This window comes from Emydura macquarii, unplaced genomic scaffold (assembly GCF_026122565.2).
Source record: "Emydura macquarii macquarii isolate MOO-44397 ecotype Brisbane River unplaced genomic scaffold, CSIRO-AGI_Emac_v2 contig_2076, whole genome shotgun sequence".
Classification (NCBI taxonomy): Eukaryota; Metazoa; Chordata; order Testudines; family Chelidae; genus Emydura; species Emydura macquarii.
Genome location: NW_027132213.1, coordinates 34900 through 56479, shown reverse-complemented (window position 1 = coordinate 56479; position 21580 = coordinate 34900). Strand labels below are relative to the sequence as shown.

Below are 21580 nucleotides of genomic sequence, written 5' to 3'. Positions count from 1 at the left end.
ATCTAAGTTACTGCAGCATAGTAATTCAGAGGAGCCCATCAGAATAACTGAACTCCTTTATAAACGTCACAGATGACAGCCTGCTAACCATCACACATCTTTCACTCCCCCCCCCTTTTTTTTCAAGTCATATGCAACATTATAGTAGCTAAAAGTTTACTTAAATCCACTGTGATCCCATTTCTGCTCATAGGTTTTAATGAGGTGTATATTTGACTCCTCTCTTCAGAAAAGCACCGTCTTGTTTAGTGACGTGCCAATGAGTAAGTGCATATGTGGCAATAAATATATATTTCCACTAAAGTAGTGTTATCTGCATTTTGGCCAGAATCCCAACAAAACATCCAGTGGGAAGCAGAGAAAGCATTATCAATGGTTTCCATTTTTTGTGCAAGGACATATTTCAGACACAGAAAGATTATTATAAGAACACAAGCAAACAAAACGAAATATATTTAATGTGCATCATTTAGGACATTAGAACCACCGTTAACAAAAGCTTTAGTCATTTAAGTCTCCTTAAAAGGGCCAGAGATCCACGAAACCCCAACACACTTCAAAGGCTACCAGGATGGTCAGCAGCTAAGGGGTTAAATAAGATAAAACTGAAGTTCCAACCATCACCTCACAGCGGGGAAGCTGCCTCAGAAGGCATTTCTTAAATTAATGAGACCAAACTGCTATTCTTAATGAAGGGTGAACCACAAATACATTCAAAACAAGCTAGCAATAAAGCAACTCAATTCTTCCTGGCTGGCTGGCTAAGTTTAACACATTTTAGCTCCACTTATTGAAGGGGAAATTCTGACATCTAAACCCTTACTCTTCTCCACAGAGTTGTATTTACATCTTCCCAGACTGGAGACTCTACTCATTCTTGCTGTCGGGAACTACAGACTAATCTGCTGCAACAGCTAGATCCCAAAGCAGAGTCCCTGAGGACATGCAGCCTGAGGGATCCAAACACAGAGCAGTTCAAAGCCACCCTTGACGTTTAGTATGAGGGTGCAAATTGTGGAAACAAAGTTCTAAAATGTAATATGTCCATGCTGCTTAGATTAGTATGAAGCATGGCATGCTGGGACCTCCTGGGGCTTTGTATTAAAGGAAGAAGTTGGCTGCAATCTTCTTCATTCTATATGTTAGATGCAGTCCTTGGAGATTTAGTCAGTTCTCACCAAAACCTCAACAGAACAAATATCAGACCCTGGGCATTTTGTTGCTTTCAATCTAGATCTGATTCCTTCAGGCAAGTTTTCTCCACAGATATTTTACCAAAGTTTTTCTTGGCTAAAAACAAAGACACACTGAATATTTTTTTAAAGTGAAACACTGGATATTGGTAAAGCGGTGGTGGTTAAAAATAGGCTTCAACATGGAGCTTCTTACCAATAATCATTGTAGTGAATAGGTCTCTATATAAGAAATTAAACAGGAAAGGTGCATACCAGGCCTCAACTCCCAAAACCGCTGTCACTATGTAGACAAATGAAATGGTCTGAAAAGGAAACGCAGAGAGAACGCAGACAAGTATTAGCAGCTGGAAAGACCGGTCAGGCCAAATGTGCTTTTAGTAGTGTGACCGTTCCTCACTAGCTGGTTCCAGAAGCTGTTGGCATGGCTCACCAATCAGATTTTCACTACCCAGCTTCAGCTTTAAAACAAGAAGCCTGTATCTCCAGGTCAGATGCAACCACGGTACCCCAGCGCACGCAGCCTTCAGAACTACTTGGGGCCCCAGACTTATGCCCCCATTCCCAGGGTCCTATGGTGACTCCATGTCAGGGACCAGCCCAACCTTTGCTTCTGGCAACATGATCACAGAAGCCTCACTACCAGTCTGGAAAGGGAGGTCACATGATACCTGGGGAGAGGCAAAGACTACTTGTGCACTGTGAGTTTTAAGGCCAGTCTGGAAAGTGGAGAGTAATGAGAGGGGAAGAGGTGCCTGTGCTGTTCTGCTCAGTGCCCCCCAGTAAGCTATTTGCAGCCAATGGGGTTTGCACACGCACATGGGGAAAGACACAGCCCTACTACTGGCGTGACCAGCAAAAGCACAGGGGACGGTTCTGCTTCAACAGCAGCCCAGCGCCAGCTGCCAGAGCCATTTCTAACTGCCTTCTGCAGCAAGCCAAACAATGGCAGGTTAGGATTGTTTGATGCGTGATCAGGAAGATGCACCATGGATTAGCGCCAGGTTCGGAGAAATCTGGAGATGTGGGCCAAATGATGACTGATTGCAAAGGACTAGAGAAACCCTGATTTTACTGATAGAAGGGGCAGCTTCAAAGGGAATTTCTACTGTTGTATACTGATTAAGTAAAGACACCTGAACTTGTTGCAGTCGGTGCTTCTACAATCACTAGCCCCGATTCAATCACACACAAGTATAAACTAAGTCAGTACCGTACACTGATGCCACAAAAGATTCAGGCCAAGTCCCTTTTAGACAACCAACAATTATTAGCATCCAATTTTAAAAGACATTTTATTTCCTGCTAATGCAAAAAATCTGTGTCATCACAAAGACACTTGAAAAAGACATCACCTCTCTGCTGAAGAGAAATCAGATCTGTTCCAACCTAACTGCACAGTAAAAGTTTCAATTATAACTTCAGCCTCGTCTATATTGACTGGCAAATCCGGTGGCAGCCAATGGGAGTGACGCAAGCTAAGTAGAGGAGCTTGTGTAACCCCCATCAACTTCGTAACGTCCGTTTTGCACGCCATCTCCACTACGCTGCGCCGATGGGAAATGAGCACCCGTAGACGCAGCGCTGCAGTTTTTGTGGGGGTGGTTTTATTAGATCGACTTCCGGATCGATTGAGCATATCTTCACTGCCACTCAGTCGAACCGGATAAATCAATCTGACAGCAGCACATTTGCCGCTGTCAGAGCAGACATAGCCTTCCTCCCTTTATTCCTTGATTCATTAAACATATGCTCAACTTTAATCATGCAAGCAGTATGCTTTGCTGAATTAGGGCCTTCTACAGTAGTACTGATAACACAGTTCCAACTATTGCAACCTTCAACCAAGCAGACATCATGCACTCTGCCAGAAAGCTCTCCTCCCTGAAGACATCTAGAAATAGGCAGAATATGGTTAGGTTTAGCTAAGGTGATGATGGGTACTTTATGAATACCTGGACAGATGTCACCAAGGGAAAGATGCCAGGGCATCACAGGTACCTACACACTAGTCTACACAAACAGTTCTGACAATTAGCCAAAGCTTACCCACTGTTTTCTAAGTTAGTATCTTGAAATCAAGAGGCAGAAGGGCTACTTACCACCTGGCTGATGTCATATCCCCAGGGCAGGAAGAGAATCCCTGTGTTATATTTCTCCCAATGGGAGAGGATGAAGGAAAACAAAACCACCCATAAAAGGAGATAGAGAACGAAGACACTGACACCAGTGGATCCCCGCCCAAAGGTGGAGTAAACTGTCACTACGAAGAACACGCAGGCCCAGCTGTCCAGGCCATGGTCAAAGAGCTCCCCCAAGGGAGTACTGGAGTTCGTTCGGCGAGCTTGCTTTCCATCAACACCATCTGGAAGGGAAGCACACAGAAATGCAAAGTTAAACATCCACATGCAAAGCGAGAGTCTCCTCTGCAGCTGCCAGATAACGCATGCACTGCTGAGAAGTTAGCAGCCAGGTTCAGTTTCCAGCACTGTCCATGGGGGGCGCATTGAGACTGAAAATGCAAAAAAACCAAAACCCTAGGAAGAGTCTGTTAAATATTTAAATAAACTTAAAATATTTAACAGCAGTCTGCATTCAATATTTAATGAGTAACTCCATAAAGTCAGTTCTGACAGGAAGAAAAATCTCCTATTTTTAAAGTTCATCCCTTGAAACAAGTGAGTAAAATAGATAAAACAATCCAATGTAGCAATTTCCAGAGGTACCTCATCCAGCGATACGTCATTCAGAATATCACAGCACAAGGGAGGGAGGGGAACCTAGGAGTTACCCAGAGTCACAGAGTTTCTTAGGGGGTCTGAGGAGAAGGGGTTGGGATTGGGAAACACAGAAATATGACAATAGTTCACTTGATTAATTAGTCATTCTGATGATAGATATATTAGAAATCCAAGACACTTTATGAGAATCTTAAGTCTTACCAAGTGTATAAGCCATGAAGTTGAGGAGACCCACTACGACCCACACTTGATTTGGAACATGCACATGATCAGGTGCTGTAGAAATTGGAAAGAAGATTGGAGAGTTGAGTACACATACTTCAGTAGGTTACACTTTGGTACAAGGGATGCTTTCAATAAGAACTGTTTTAGCAATTCATTGGAACAAGACTCCATGCAAATGTTGGGTCATCTTAGTATCATGAGGCGGCTCCTTTAAATTCTCCTCAATGTGCTGTACTACCAAAAGGAGATGCATCAAATCAGCTTTCACCTGCTCAGTTCCTACCAGCATTATCTTATGCTTCTGCAAGGTACCCAGTAGATCCTGAAGATCACACTTTGCTGAATTTGTCAAAGTTCTGGGCATGCATTCAAGTTTCAAACACTCAGATACACCACCTGTCTCCCTGCCCCATTCCCTAAAACATGGAAGAACATTTTCAATGGAACTTAGGCATTTTTGAAATTTTTACTCACGAGTTCTTTTTAACTGAAGACTTTAGGAGCGCGAAGGATAAATTCCAGATTGTAACTAGATGGATTTGCATTTCCTGGGATGGAAGTTAAAGTAACTAGTTACAGAACAACCATGCCCCTAGAGTTCACTGCCAGAATGGCTTTTGCTGCTGTCTGCACCCCTCCACATTTGCCCTTACAGAAGGCAGAGATAGCAAGAGTTCCAGATCTTTGGGCTGTGAGAAACAGTTGGGGGTAAGATAAAATTCTGTCTCCACATGGGGGAGCTTTCATTTTTAATTGATTTTGTAGCAGGTTGCAGTCACAGAGAGCAATGCCACAAGAAACCTTGATAGAGGAGAAGCTCATGAGCCATGTAACCATGATCTTACCATTGAAAGCGAGGACACTTTGCTGTCATGGAAACACAGGTGGGCAAAGATACAAGTCCCCAACTGCTTGCTTACTGATAATGCCAAAATTGAGCAGAAACGTCTGTGAAGCGCGATTCTATTCTGAGAAGGGACTGTGTGAAAACAGTGGGGACGCACAGATTCATAGATTCCAAGGCCAGACGGGACCACTGTGATCATCTAGTCTGACCTCCTGCATAACAGGCCAGAGAACTGCCCCACAATAATTCCGAGAGCAGATCTCTTAGGAAAACATCCAGTAGTGATTTTAAAATTGCCTGAGAGAGAATTCACTACAGCCCTTGGTAAACTGTCCCAATGTTTAGTTATTCTTCCTGTTAAATATTTAGGCCTTGTTTCCAATCTGAATTTGTCAAGCTTCAACTTCCAGCAATTGGATCATACCAAACCTCTCTCTGCTAGACTGAGGAGCCCATTATTAAACAATATTTGTTCCCCATGTGGGTTCTAATGTACACTGTAATCAAGTTGTCCCTTAACTTTCTCTTTGTAAGCTAAATAGATTGAGCTCCTTGAGTATCATTATAAGGCATGTTTTTCAATCCTTGAATCATTCTCACAGCTCTTCTCTGAGCCCTCTTCAATTTATCAACATCCTTCTAGAACTGTGGACACCAGAACTGGACACAGTATTTCAGCCGCAGTCACACTAGTGCCAAATAAAAAGCTCCAATAACTTTTCTGCTCCTACTAGAGATTCCATCTTCATTAATGATCTGGAAGATGGGGTAGGTTGCATCCTCAGCAAGTTTGCAAATGACACTAAGCTGGGGGGAGTGGTAGAGACGCTGGATGGCTGGGATAGGATACAGACCGAAGGAGACAAATTGGAGGATTGGGCCAAAAGAAAACTGATGAAGTTCAACAAGGACAAATGCAGAGCTCTGCACTTAAGACGGAAGAATCCCATGCACTGCTACAGACTAGGGACTGACTGGCAAGGCAGCAGTTCTGCAGAAAAGGACCTGGGGGTTAGTGTGGACAAGAAGCTGGATATGAGTCAACAGTGTGCCCTTATTGTCAAGAAGGCTAATAGCATATTGGGCTACATTAGTAGGAACATTGCCAGCAGATCGAGGGAAGTGATTATTCCCCTCTATTCGGCATTGGTGAGGCAACATTTGGAGTATTGTGTCCAGTTTTAGGCCCCCCACTACAGGAAGGATGTGGACCAACTGAAAAGAGTCCAGTGGAGGGCAACAAAAATGATTAGGGGCTGGAGCACAAGACTTATGAGGAGAGGTTGAGGGAACTGGGCTTGTTTAGTCTGCAGAAGAGAAGAATGAGAGGGGATTTGATAGCAGCCTTTAACTACCTGAAAAGGGGTTCCAGGGAGGATGCAGCTAGGCTGTTCTCAGTGGCGGCAGATGGCAGAACTAGGAGCAATGGTCTCAAGTTGTAGTGGAGGAGGTCTAGGTTGGATATCAAGAAAATCTTTTTCACTAGGAGGGTGGTGAAGCACTAGAATGGGTTACCTAGGGAGGTGGTGGAATCTCCATCCATAGAGGTTAAGGCCCGGCTTGACAAAGCCCTGGCTGGGTTGATTTAGTGAGGGTTGGTCCTGCTTTGAGCAGAGGGTGGGACTAGGTGACCTCCTGAGGTCCCTTCCAGCCCTCATCTTCTATGTTTCTATGCATGTCAGGATTTTTTGGCCACCGCATTACACTGGGAGCTCATGTTCAGCTGATTATCTACCATGACCCCCCGTACCTCTTTCAGAGTCACTGTTTCCCAGGATAGAGTCTCCCATCCTCTGAGAATGGCCTGCATTCATTGTTCCTAGATGTATACGTTGATCTTTATCCATATTGTAAATGTATACATCTAGAAACAAAGAAGGTAGGCCGTACTTGTATGTTGTACATCAACATCTCCACAGCCTGCACATGAAGGCACGCTGTTCCTCCACTTCACTCACTCTCTCCCCCCAGCCGAAATGATGGCTATGGGCCAGTAAGGACTCTTCTCAATCCCATGAGTGAGGATACGATTTTGTCATGGAGGTCACAGATTGCATGACTTTCCATGGCTTCTTTGGCAGACCCCACCAGAGTGGGACCGCAGCAGCAGCTGGTGTCCCCATTAGTGGAAAAGTCAGGGACAGGTATGATTGCCTGTGACCTGTCCTGGCTTTTCCTACTACACATCTGCAAGATGCAAGGCTAGTTCACCCTTTTGTGCCACCAAGCCCTTTTGGATAGTCAGCAGCTTGCTATAACTAGCTACCCTAAGTGGAGGGCACCAGAATGGATCTTCCCCTCATAAGAAGCCAACATGAACCTGCAAATGGACAAATGTTGATACAGGGAATTGTTCCTGCAGCTTAAAAGTTACTCATTTTTCATTCTAATTTTTCCAGTGCAGTGTATGATTACTACAGCACAGAGAAGTATTCTTGCTATTTAAATTTGCAGATTGCTGCAAGGAACAAAGTGGGTTTTACTTGGCGCTTTTCAGATCTCCAGCTGGGTTTTGATGATTGGCCCATTACAGCTATTGGGTTGTTTTTTTTTTTAGCAAGATCCTGATTAGCTGACATGTAAAACACAAAATCTGAAGAAACATTACGTTTCCTGTGATCAATAAGAGACATCTGTTTTGTTCTTTACAGGAGATTTGCCATGAGAACGGATTATACAATGGCATGTAACTGGGCACACGAACGGAACTTCCCAATAAGATCTCAGAAGAGTAACGTGCGTTATTAATTCAGGGTCCAATTCTCTTACCCTGCACATGTCTAGTCATTTACAATGTGGTACATTCACAATACAATACAATGTGGATGCATAACACTGCCACCGAATCAAAATGGTAGCATTTTACACTTACTTAAGCCAGGTGCAGGGTAATGCAGAATGAGGCTGTTGCATGATAGGAAGACAACACATCACAGGAGATTGCACATCCTTCAAAGGGGAGATTCACATAGCCTTCAGCTCTGTGCCTTCGAATACTATTAAAATTACACAAGTGCCCAGAACCACACAATTTGTTAAGCCTTGTCATTTACTCAGCTTTAGAGCCAATGCCCAGATCTATGACAGGACAAAGGTGCTAGTGCAAGTAATAAAGGGCCATATTTCTTTTTTTGTTTTTGTTTACGGACCTTATTTCTTTTCTATGCCTTCTCTGCCAACAAGCATTTAGTCAGATTTTTGGCAGGAGCCATTCCAACACGAGATGCCCAACAGACACAGGCAGGCCCCCTCCTTAGAGATTATGGGATGCTCTACACAGACTTCCAGGAAGCAAATCATTTTAATTCTCTCTTGAACAAATGCAGACAAAAGAAACATCAGGTATAGCTACACTTAGAGTGCAGCAGCTGTGCCACTGTAGTGCTCCAGTGTAGACATGCACTACTATGACGGGAGGGGTTCTCCTGTTGCTGTAGTAATCCACCTCCCCCCGAAAAGCAGTAGCTAGGTCAAAGGAAGAATTCTCCCATCAGCCTGGCACCTTCTATATTGGGGGTTAAGTCAGCATAGCTACATCTCTCCTGGGGTGTGGATTTTTCATGCTCCTGAGAGATATAGCTATACCGATGTAAATTTTCAGTATAGACCAGCCCTTAATGTTAGAACAACCTTGCAAAACTGCCATATAAATTTACTAGCCCAGATGCAAAGTCTGCCTGCCCATCTTTTATCATGACGACAAGGAGGTCTGTAACAGACTGTGAGATGACAGAACCTTCATTCAGCAGAACAGGAGATAAAAGGTGTAGCATGTAGTGTTTGGGTGTATTTTAATCCAATTTATATTACTCTAAATCCAACAAAGACTAGGTACCAGTTGCAAATTTTATCTTTTTAAGGAACATGATTATTCAGTTATATAGCATCGGTGCACACATCGCATTGTAAAAATAAATGAACTGGACAAAAAGACATGCAGGCCTGTAACCTAAAATTTGTATTTTATCAGCAAGACAGGTCATATCATCATTTATTGGCACCCAAATGTATTATTTGCTCTTCCACAAGACTAGAAGGAGCATAATGGGGTTTGTTTGGGGTTGCAGGATTTTTTTAATTGACTGTCAAAAGTTCATCTTGAATCTAAAGGTACAAAGAATTCCTTTTTCTAAATTTTGGAGTTTGGGGGGCTGGGAGGATTTCTTCTTTAAATGTTACACCCTCACAAAGCAGCTGAAAGGAATGAGTCACATTTTGGCAGATTTAGTATAGTATCACCCAGCGATTTTTGTCCTTGACTCTACTTGCCACATTGATATTTCAAATCCAAAGAACACTCCAGAGCCGTAGATAAGCAAGCCATATCAGTCAGCACATGAAGTTGCAAAACTATGGTATTGGAAGACATGAGTATCAGATCTTATTACTCACATGCTATAAAATTTACACTAAAAAGAGGCGGTCTTACCAGAAGCATAAAAATCAGGATCAAAGTATGCCATGAGGAAGAAGTTGAAGACAAGCAACAGGAAGCCAGAAAACGTTATCAGATTTGGAGCCAGCCATGTAGGGAAAATCTATGGGAAAGCAGCAAAAAAAACACACAAAGAACCACATTAGTGCACACAATAGGCACTATACACGGCTTTTAACTACATCAGAGAGGAGGTTATGATTTGTTGGCGTTAGACCGTGATAGCAGCTTTTGACATTTATCATTCGGCAGCTAAAAATTTTAGACTGTTACACAATCATGTCCCCGGTTACTGTCCTGCTTGAAGGACGAACGTTTGCATTAGCCCCAAAATTAACAAAGCAGAGTTCATTGCAACCAAAATGCAGTCCTGTCTAAGAGACTGTGCTATGACAGCATATTGGCATTTCCACCTCGAGCACAGAGTCCCATGAGCAGCAGGAATTCTTACCTTCACTACAGTATTCCAGAACGGGTGCATAACGTAGAGAGAGAGCGGATTGCTGTCCACCGCACTGTACTGTGAAGGGAAGGAAGAGAAGAATGGTTAGATGAAGGCTCCAGCAGGTCTCCCAGAAAGCCAAACATGCTGATGAGACACAATATTGAATTATCTTCAAGGGATCAAGTATCCCTTGGTTCTGGTGTCCTCACAGGGCTGCATGTCAGATAACAAGTCACAGTATTTCATACCCAAGAAGGATTAGGCATTACTTGCCTACAAAACAGGGAAACATTAACATTTTAAAGATAATGGGAAAATCCACAGCTCACTCTGCCCCCTTTGCTGAGAACACTGCAGCCCCAGTCTCCATGCCCATGGAACTCCTACCCAGAAGTTGTCATATTTCCGGAAAAGTGTGACCATTGAATTTATACTTAAAGCCTCAACCCTCTGGCCCCTAAAAACTCCTTTGCAAAATAGCCGCATGAATAGAACATGAAAAATAACATGACCGGACGACTAGCAAAGTTATCATAGGCAACAAAGGGAAAATCCTGACCTGCATCCCTATGTAAAGAACACAGCAGAGATCTTCTGACTAACTTGAATGAATACAAATGAGCAGGGCCTGACGCTATTCACCCCAGAGTGCTGAAGGAATTAGCTGAAGAAATCTCAGAACCACTGCTAATATTTGCAAACTCATGGATGAAAAGTTCCAGAAGGGTAGCCGTGTTAGTCTGTATACAGCAAAAACAACATGAGTTCTGTAGCACTTTAAAGACTAACAAATTTAATTTTTGTAGGCATAAGCTTTCGTGAGACTCAGCTCATGTCGTCAGATGCAGAGGTAAAATGAAAGTCCATTCAGTTAGAGTAGTTGAGGCCTATTCACAACCATTGATTAGGAGGTGAGAATGTGTGATCAGTGACAATTACTTCTTGTAATGAGATAAGGAAGTTATGGATGACAGGTGAGTTCCCTGAAGACTGGGGAAGGACTACCATTTTTAGAAAGGGGGAAAAGGAAGAGCCGAGAACTACAGACCAGTCAGCCTGACCTCAGTACCTGGGAAGCTACTAGAGCAATGTATAAAACATTTAATTTGCAAATACCTGGAGGTTGAAGGGGTGATCACTAGCAGCCAGCATGGATTTACTAAGAACAAATCATGCCAAACTAGCTTGCTTTCCTTCTCTGACAAGGTTTGGTGGATTGAAGGGGGGGATGCGATGGACATAATATACATGGATTTTAGCAACGCTTTTGACACAGTCCCACATGACATTCTCATAACTAAACTGGGAGAAATACAGGCTTGGCAGAACTACCATTAAGAAATGCGGTCTCAGTAGAACAACCAGTAAGTGTATATATAATGGGTTAAACAACCACAAACAAGAGCAACTATTGATGGAATGCCCTCACACTGGAAGGAGGTCTCAAGTGATTTTCCACAGGGACCTGTTCTAGGTCTGGTGTTATTTAACATCTTTATTAATTAGCTGGGTGCAGCAATAGAGAACATACTGATCAAATTTGCAGATGACACAGAGCTAGGGGGGTTCCAAACACTTTGGAGGACAGAGCTAAAATTCAGCGGGATCTTGATAAATTGGAGAATTGGGCTATAGACAACAAAATGAAATTCAACAAATAAATACAAAAATAAGTTGCTACACTTCAGGAAGAAAAACACCAGGTACAAATGCAGAATGAGGGATAACTGACTTGGCAGAAGCACTGATTAGAAGGATCTTGGAGTTATGGTGGATCACAACCTCAACTTGAGTCAGCAATGCGTTGCTGCAAAAAAAAAAAAAAGCAGCAAATGCAATTTTGGGTTGCAGAAACAGAAGCGTAGCACCGCAAGTCATGGTAGGTGATCAGTGCCAAGTGGAGTGAGCCTGTTAGGCCTCAGCTGGAGTACTGTGTCCAGTTTTGGACACTGTATAGAAAGGATGTAGAGAAACTGGAAAAGATCCAGAGGAGAACAACAAAGAAATGATCAAAAGGATGGAATGCAAGTCAGATGAGCAAAGGCTGAAGGAACTGGGTATGTTTAGTTTGGAAAAGAGGAGAGTGGGCAGCGGGGAGGAGGGGGGAGAGAGATAGAGAGACAGACATGATAGTGGTCTTCAAATCCTAGAAAGGCTGCCATAAGAAAGATGGAGAAAAAATGTTCCCTCTTGCCACAGAGGGCAGGACAAGAGGCAATAGGTTCAAACTACAGCACAGCAGATTTAGATTAAATCTCAGGAAAAACTTCCTAACTGTAAGAACAGTAGGACACTGGAACAGACGGCTTTGGAAGGTTGTGGAAGCTCCTTCACTGGAGATTTTCAAAAGGAGGCTGGACAGCCATCTGTCTTGGATGGTTTAGACAACAAATCCTGCATCTTGGCAGGGGTTACACGAGATGACCCAGGCAGTCCCTTCTAATTCTACGGTCCTATGATTCTATGAATATTAGTTTCAAGTTACTACACAGAATCCTGGCTCTCCCCAGGTTATGGCTGAAATGAGTCAAAGTTCTCGGCGTCTCATCTACAGGCAAAGTAAATAATTATTATTTGTATTGCAGGAGCCCTAGGAACCCCTATCACAGACTAGGACCCCATTGTGCTAGGGGGTGCACAGACACTTGGGTTATGTCTACACTCAAGCTGGAGGTGTGAATTCCAGCTAGGGGAGGCACAGCCGCACTAGCCTGGATTGCGCTAGTGTGCTAAGAAGAGCGGTGTAGGTGAGGCAGCCCATACAGCAGGGGAGGCTAGCCACCCGAGTATATGCCTATTGTCTGGGATGGGATTGTACTCTAGGCAGCTAGCCCTTCCTGCTGCGTGTGCTGCTGCACGTACACGGCTACTTTTAGCGTGTTACCTCGATTAGAGAATGCATAGGTAGGTCTCCCCGAGCTGGAAATCACACCTCCAACTCTAGTGTAGGCATCCCCTTAAAGACAGTCCTGCCCAAGGAGTTTACAACACAAGTAACATTAACATAGTAATTACAGAGATTGGAGGCCAAGATGTTAAGCATTTAGTAGACTAGTATATAACTATTTGAGTGCTGATGAGGTGCTTGGAGCTGGAAGTTAAAATATGGACACAGCCTCTTCCTCAAAAAGAGTATATAGTCTAAACAGAGCAGCCTTAGATCTGGTAAAACCACAGACATGCCTTACACTCTAAAACAAAGTTACTCCTTCAGTGATTGGACTTGTACAAGACTGAACAGTTCTTCTGGTTGTTGTATTAGGGACTGTCAGGCATCTACAAAGAGAAATATGAAACTGCAAAAAAAAGGGGGGCGGGGGAAGATATGGGTATTCTTGGTAGAATTTGTACCAGTTGCCCAAAAAAACCCAAACAAAAAAAACCACAGACCTATAATCTGTCTCAAAACAATAGAACGAGACCTAGCTTGTGTGTTTGGGACTTAAAGAACAGAGGAAACAGCCACACATAGAGAAAATAGCATACAGCATCCAATAGTTAGGACCCTGAGCTCCAGACAACCAGGCAATGGATTCATTACAAGCGTGAAGAGGTTATAAAAATTATAAATTAAATAGCAATTCACTGGATAGCTGCTATCCTCTTAGGCTATGTCTACATGGACGGCGGCAAAGTCACTGCCATCAGATCGACTTATCTGAATCGACTGAGTGGTCAGTGAAGACCTGCTCAGTCGATCCAGAAGTCGATGCTATTAATCCACAGTGCAGTGAAGACGGTGCGCAGAAGAGAAGCACAGCAGTCGACTGGAGTTGTGCAAGTTTTCTGCGTAGTTTGCATAACTCCCGTTGACTGCCGCCGAATCGCCGGGGTAAGTGTAGACCAAGCCTAAGTAAAAGATCTGCCATTTACTGTAGGATGATTCCCTAGGCAGGAGGACACGATTTTCAAAGCTGACTAGAAATTTTTTATGCACAAAGGAGCTTAAGTTTTCAGAAAGTGCTGAGCACCCAGTTTCTGAAAATTACGCCCCTTAAAGATGCCTCAAATTGGGCACCCGCAAAACACTAGTAGTTCTTGAAAACCTTTGGCCTGGGTTAACTAAGATAGATACTGTGCAGTATTGGTATTCAGCCAGACATGTAACAAAGAAACCTATGTGAAGACAGCCTGTATATATGGGATACATTCATAATTATTTCCTGACGGGTCTACACTGTATAAGAACTGAGCCCTCTAACTAATTTCCTTAGGCCATTATTGCTGCAATGCACTGTAAAAAGCCAAGCGTGCCAACACCAGCAAATTATAAACAGAGCAGAAATTCTCATGTGACAGGCACTGACAATTTCCCATGCAAGCAAAGGCACAAAATCCACTCTCCCACTTCTAGCATCATGACAAGAACTATTGTTTTCCACTCCTGTCTAAACAAGACTCCGTCTACTCACCCCAGGCACAAGGGAAAGTAGTTTTAAGAGGCTGCAAGAAAATATGAAGAGGAAATAATTATGTCTGATGTAAGATGGAGAAGAACCTGTGCTGTGGTTAGACACCATGACTTCTGCCTGGCCTTATCCCATCAGCCTCGGGCAAGAGAGATTCTTTACATCTCTTTAGGTACCTGAAGATAAGGATATCATGAATTTCCTGAAACCCAGATATCTAAGACTCACTGCTTTTGGCATTGAAAGCACAGTTCCAGAAATGAAACAAGCACTGTGAAAAGCCCCTAATGCTCACTTCTTTAATGAGTGCAGGACAGTATTTGAATATGAGAAGACCAAGTAATCAAGTGTACTTTAATTAAAGCTTAGGCACTGCAGAAGTTGCTAGTACTCTAGGAAAAAAACCCTACTCCCCTTGGGCCAGTGGAATTTTCAAATCCTCTGGAAACGCTTCCTTTACAATCAATAAAACAAACACTGTCTAGTTCTATAGAATGCTGCAAGTTATCTGCTCTCTACCGCATAACAGAACTATTATCCAGCACAAAGGTACAAAGATTACCCTGTCCAAAGTCCTTCCACCTTTGGTGACGTTGTGGTACTATCCCAAGAAAAAATTCAGAGGATATAAATCCCTAGACTGATTTATTTAGTGCTGAAGAGTGTGTGACTTGGCTGTCATTTCATTGTTCAGCCCATAACTCCACAAAGTCTGGCCAAAAAGGTCATGGCTAGATGATGCATACATAATGAGTTCACAAGGTTTCATCCCAGTGAAGTGCTCAGTGGATACACCAAGCACTTCTGGTAATTACCCCCTTTCCAAGGAAAGTAACGTTTAGCAACTACAACAAAAGCCAAAGTCACTTTCTAAAAGTCATCCTCTCCTTCTGGAAAAAGCCACAAAATGATCTCTTTTACTGTATTTCCAAATGAAGGCGAGAACCATATCCTTCTTTTTAGAAACAGAGGGGAACAAGATCAAGAGAAGGCAGTTATAGACATCAAAACAAGACAGTCTCGAACCACTAGTACACAAGTTACTGATCAGGAGAAGATGTTATTCTCACTCCCTGACTAAAATATATTCCACAAGTAAAGAAAAGTCTAGGAACACACAAAGGAGATTATAAAGGACAAGACAATGACAGGGAATCACTGGAAGTAACTGAGGCAGAGAGACAAGACACCGAAGTGTCAGAGATGGCTTCGAAATAATACATCCATCTTGCCACAATACAGGACACTGTGAGTAAGGATGAGACTCAGACAACCCACTAGAAGTCTGACACTAGTCTGTCTACGGGTATGTCTACACAGCGGGCACTGCATTGGGCTCCAAGAATCGATGCAGCAGGATCGACTGAGTGGGCAGTGGAGACCTGAACAATTGATCTCGGAAGTGCTCTCCAGCCGACGCAGTAAATCCCCCGATCCTCCCCCCGAAAAGAGTAACGCTGCATCAATCGGAGGACGTTTCCTGTCGACGCAGTGCAGTGGAGACGCCCGCGATAAGGGAATGTTAGTAAGTCGACGGGAGATACGCAAGTTTCAGCACATAGCTTGCGTATCTCCCGTCGATGCCGTTGGCAGTGTAGACCAGGCCTATGAAAAGATGTAGAATTTGTCAGAGTATATGTTAATGTAAAGTCATGCCAGAGTCTACAAGTGCCAGCTAAGAATAATACAGAAGAATAAATCTTTCACTACAGGCTGGTGAGCCCCAGACAAACTTGTTTTGGATAACATGCTTGTGCACCCTGTGATGTTATATAGAAGGGAAGGTGACATCTATGCTAATATGGTCACCACTGTTACAAAACTGTAATAAATCTTATACAGAGTATGCCTTGTGAAGTACCATTGGACAAATTGCAAACTGCTGAATACGATTATCTTGTTATAATGTGTATTTCAACATGTCTGGAAGTATAACATTTTGCCATCTGTTTGTAACTCAAACATGTTGTAGGTCTAACACACCTACAGGTTAGCTTTTTAGAAATAACAAAGGCGTTGTAATTAAGGGCATCTGCAGGTTGTCCCCAAAGACACCTCAAACGGCACATGTAGACAAAGATGCAAGCTAGAACGAAGGATGAATGGCCAAGCACATAAGCCATGAAACTGCCCGATCCATGATTGGCCAGGATTGCTCCAGGAAGAAGGGTCAAGATAGGAAAGGAGAGAACAAAGGCCCCTGGCCAGCTCTCTCCTACCCCATTTCTGGGCTGGTGAATTCGAACAAGGGGTAATTTTGAACAAAAGCACTGAGGTCCCCAATCTCTTTGGGCAACCCAGAGAGACTCATAGAAAACCAGCAGATTTAACATCCCCGTTATTATTCGATCCAACAGCAATGTATTTTATCTGCTTTAACTATTCAATAACTCATTTCTTTTTTTTAGTGAATGAACCTTTAGTTAGTTTCAAAAGTATTGGCTACAGCATTGTCTTTGGTGAGATCTGATGTATATTTTGACATGGGGTAAGTGACTAGTCTTTTGGAACTCGAAGAACCTAATGCGTGGTGAATTCGGTTTTAATAACCTTTCATCAGAAAGTCCAGTTTGTCTGGATGGTAAAAAAAGGGGCTAGGATGCCTAAGGGTCTGTGTCTTCATGGTAAAACTAATATAGTGGTGCAGGAGTACACGTTTGTTACTGGCCTGGTGAAATCTAATGATAGAATATGCTACCAGTTTAGGGTGTCTGCCCTATTTTCTGAGTCTATCCTGAGTTTGGCGTTCTTAGTTGTGAGCCACACCAAACAACACACACCCCCCCAAATAATCTAGTTTGTGACAAGGGGCACAAATCAACCCTACATAAACCTCGTGCGAGGGACAAAGCAAATCCCAGGATTAACAGAACAGAAGTTGAGGAAGCAGAAAGGGCCGTAACATCAGCCTGGAAACCAATCCTTCTCAAATGGGTGGGAGAAAATCCATCCACCTTGTCTAATTGTTGCAATTATTTCAATGTAAAGAACGTTAAAAATTAGAGCTGGCACCAGTCCTTTGTTGTGAGATTTCAGCATCCTGTTTTCTTATTTTTTTTCTTTAATGGTATTGCTACATACCCCCACAACAGATTATTCTGCACTCTGTAATGGACACTGGTCTGGCATTTGACAAACTGATATATTTACTTCATCAAGCCCATAACAATCAACAACTCCCCGAGTGGCAAAGTTGTGCCACAGCAACAGAAACCTGAACTCTGATGGTTTAAGTCTCATCTTCTTAAACCACTAAGAATTTCAGCATCAGCTTACTACAATTTTAAAGCACACAACTCCAAGTGGTACAAGAGATAATGAGATTTAAACTAATGGCAAGGGGCGGGAGGAGGAGGAGGAGATTGAGATTTAAACAATCTCATTATCCCCATAACCACTTGGAATTAGAAAGCAACTCAATGGTTTGGGACAAAAAGAGAAGCACCCTAGGTGGAAAGTTTTCTAGACAGCTTGAACGACATACATTTCTCTGCACCCTTTTATCCAAAGTATCCCCAAAGTGCCTTACAAGCATTAATGAAACCTCAAAGCCCTGGTGGTGGGGTAACTATTATCTCCATTTTACAGATGGGGAAACTAGCAATGGTAAAGTGGACTTGCTCTGGGTCACACAGTAAGTCAGTTTGCTGGGAGCAGAACCCAGAACTCCTGCATTCCAGGACTGTGTTTTGCCACAGGACTTCCTTCTTCGCCTCACTGTAGGAAATTTACATCAATGCAGTGGCTAGCTTGTGCATATGTTGCACAACCTCCTTAACATATGTAATAAGCCACCTAGAGTTGTAGAGTTTAAGGCCTGGAGATCACAGACCACTGCCACCCAGCACCTGCACACTAAACCCAGCAAGCAAAATTAGACCCAAGTATTATAGCCCACAGAAGACTAAACTATTGCATGCCAGAGGCAGATAACAGGAGGGACTAATGTGCACCAATACCCTATCCCCCTGCAATGGCAGGGAATTGATTAAGTGAGATATACCCAGATAATCCTGGTAAGCAACCTGCACACAATTTAAGTGAGTTCTTCAAGACAAGCCATTGTTACTCACATCAGGCCTCTAGGGCAGGCTCTGTGTGTAAAGTTGCTTTTTGGAGAGTACATTTCCAAAGACAGAAAAATCATTCTGGTGAATTTACATCTCCACCAGGATCAGACTTAAGGGCTATCCCCATTCAGAGGGTCAGGATGGACCACTAGTGAGCAGACGCCTTGATTCATGGTTTTTACAAGCAATCTTAAATCCATGCTGCAGGTCACTTTGTGTGAAAGAGAGCCCTTGGGAGGGTGCATCTGGAACACAGTATGCAGGGTGCTCTTTGGCATGTATATTTAAACCCGGTTTCTTTTGCTGTCCCAGAGTAGACAGTTTCATTTTACAGTTTAGCACGTAATTCTTAACTGACAAAAGTAATCCAATTAGATAATCTGGCCAGCCTGTCTCAAGTATCGTCTTTCTTGACTCCAGTGTCCCCTGAGACCCCAGGAAGCAAATGCAGAGTGGCAGGTTTTAAACCTGGCATCATTTTTTTCCTTAGAATTGTTAAGGCCCAAAAGATTCAGATTCCAGCTTCTTTTCTTAAAATCTTGCTATTCAGTCACTTCACTCCTGCTGCTTCTTGATGGAAGTTAGCAGGCCCTCCGACGCCACCTGACCATGTGCAAAAAGCAACATGCAACAAAAATAATTACACTCCTCAAAATCCTGCTCTTTCAAAGTATAGCACTATAGATTATGGCTGGCACCCGTTATGACAATGGGTTCACCGGTATCTTTAAAGGGCAGGACTAGTGAGTGGTGGTTAAAATATGAGGCAAGTAGTTCACGCACACGCAAACTCCCACCCAAAGCGTACAAATGTTTGTAACTGAGGTTCTGCTTTAACATAGCACCTTTCACACCAGGTATGCACATTAATACTGAAAACAGTCACAGAAGCTAGTAACTACCATGGAAATTAGAGAGGCCCTTTTAGATTCCTGTAATTGGGACAATCACTGCACCCACTACTGAAATGCAGCTCTTCTATGAAGCAGCAAGAGGCAGCTACTTGACAGCACACAGCAGTACTACACAATAGTTCCAGGCAGGAGATGAATACCACATCCAACGGAAATTACAAAGGGAATTAAGGGACGCAGAATGTTTTTCCAGAAGCAATACTGACACATGGCTTACTAAAAATATTTAAAAAGCCAAAATGTGACAGCCACAAGAGAAGTGTTTCCCCAGGCTTCACTAGATTTGTGAAGGAAGCCACAGCCTCATTGAACAAAACAATCCCCCAGGGGGAGGTTTTTTATTTTTTGAAGCTAACCACTGTTCTAGGTTTTAATATTTGTACACAATCAATTTACTACTTTTAGGAGTCAGATTTAAGTTTAAATGGTGAATCCAAATACTTTTAAAGAAGATTAAGCCATTAGCAGGCTATGTGGATAGACTTCAGCTAAAGCATTTTCTGAGTAAATTGAGATCAACATTCCTGTTGTGAGAGGACAACCCTAAACACAATTGTTGTAGAAAGCGGAGGGCAAATGAAGCAGAGAGTAATATTTTGTTTTAAGATGTACTTGTTATTGTCTACCCATGTATTTATTAGTTTAAATTAAAGTTTAAATTAAATTAAGTTTCACTATTTTAAAAGGGGCAACTCGATTTATAGAAGAGACCTCAAAACTGTAGATTTATTTTTGGAAAGTGATTCAGAATGGGACCAGATACCATCTATATTTCACTTGGCTTGGCAGACATTCATATTTTAAATTACCTGTGTAATTCCTATAACACGTATCAGTAGCTCTCATACTTGGCTAAGGAAGTGCTCACTACAGTTTAAGGAAAATTAACAATAGTGATCACAAAGGGAACTAACATAACCACACAAAAAAAATCACTGCTCATCCAGCCCATTAAGAACTATTTACCATTTACATTAATGAAGCCATAAGAGTGTTATCTTATAAAAAAAAGAAAAAGAAAAAAAGCAAATGTTACCTACCTCCCGAAACGCATGATCCAATCACCTACAGAAAGAATGTGTGCGCATACATGTGCAGCTAATTTCAGCATATGAACCACCACCTGACATTAAAACACAGAACCAGAACAAAACATCCCAACACCTCTTCCCTTCCCTCTCCCTACAACACTGCAGGAGCAGAGAGAGCTAGGAATACAGGGAAAAAAAGGTCACGATAGCTTACCCACTAATTTATCATTCAAACTATCCACCAAGACTCACCCTGACTGACAAAGAAGATGCTGCATCTCACAGGCACTGGCCAATTACTGTTTTCTACCATGTGCCAGAGGGGGGGAGGTATGTTTTGAGCAGCAGAAGTAGCGTTCACATCAGACAGCTTGAACACTATGAGCTGCATACTGATCCTGCAGGCATCTTAATTGAATGTAGCCCTCCCCTGAGCAGGAAAGCTGTAAGTGATGCAAAAGTGCTGTAGAATTGGCACAATGTGAAGCATCACTAAAACTACACCAAAACTCCTCTCTTACTTATAATTGCTGTACACAAAAGTGGCATGAAATAGAACGTCACAGAAACTAGCTGACCCTAGTTCTACCTGTGTAGAAATATATATTTCACATACTAGAGCAAGGACAGTTTGACAGACAGTACAGACTGTTTTCACGCTAAGAAAAAACAACGGGAAGGCCTCACTACAACAAATCCATGCCGAGATGAAACTGGATGGAATAGCAGGAGGACTACAAGCACTGAACTAGTCCCCTGCTGTCGAACAGTTGACCAGATTGGTAAAAGCACCAGCTCAATCTTGTTCCACAATTCAGACAGTCACCCACTTCTGAGTTATAATAGTGTCACTAGTAATCTAACATACAGAAACAACATTTCTGAAAGTCTGCATGGGACTAAAAATGGATTGGGAAACTATTACCTTTAAAGTGGAGTAGAACCCTGAAACTCAACATTTGATTGAACAGGTTTGCTTCCTGAATACATTCCATCATCTTGACTGATGTTAGCAACTGAAGTTTTTACTCCTGTAGACCCAACACAGCAAAGAGAAGGAATATAATTTAGCTGTTTCTTGTGCATCAGAATTGACTAAGTTCCAATCAGTGACCCCTGTGCAAACCCACCGATGGCAGAGGAACTGCAAAGGTGTCAATGAGAACATAATCTGGCCTGGCCAACTTTTATTCCAGGCATTCATGAAAAGGAAGAGCCAAGATCCAAGGCTGTGTTTCCAGGATCAGCAGTTTTAAAAGAAAAATAAAAT

The 21580-nt window shown here is 42.7% G+C and overlaps 1 protein-coding gene across 3 annotated transcripts in view; it reads right to left on the bottom strand.

Annotated features, from left to right (window-relative positions):
• SELENOI (selenoprotein I) overlaps nt 1–21580 on the bottom strand; it is a 53602-nt gene that overhangs the window by 12704 nt on the left and 19318 nt on the right. For all 3 annotated transcript variants that reach the window (XM_067558468.1, XM_067558469.1, XM_067558470.1), the window contains exons 2-6: nt 9893–9961; nt 9436–9544; nt 4136–4210; nt 3296–3558; nt 1390–1498 (exon numbers count right to left, since the gene is read on the bottom strand). In XM_067558468.1, the coding sequence (XP_067414569.1) occupies nt 1390–1498; nt 3296–3558; nt 4136–4210; nt 9436–9544; nt 9893–9961 (625 nt within the window). The remainder of the gene's footprint in view (nt 1–1389; nt 1499–3295; nt 3559–4135; nt 4211–9435; nt 9545–9892; nt 9962–21580) is intronic.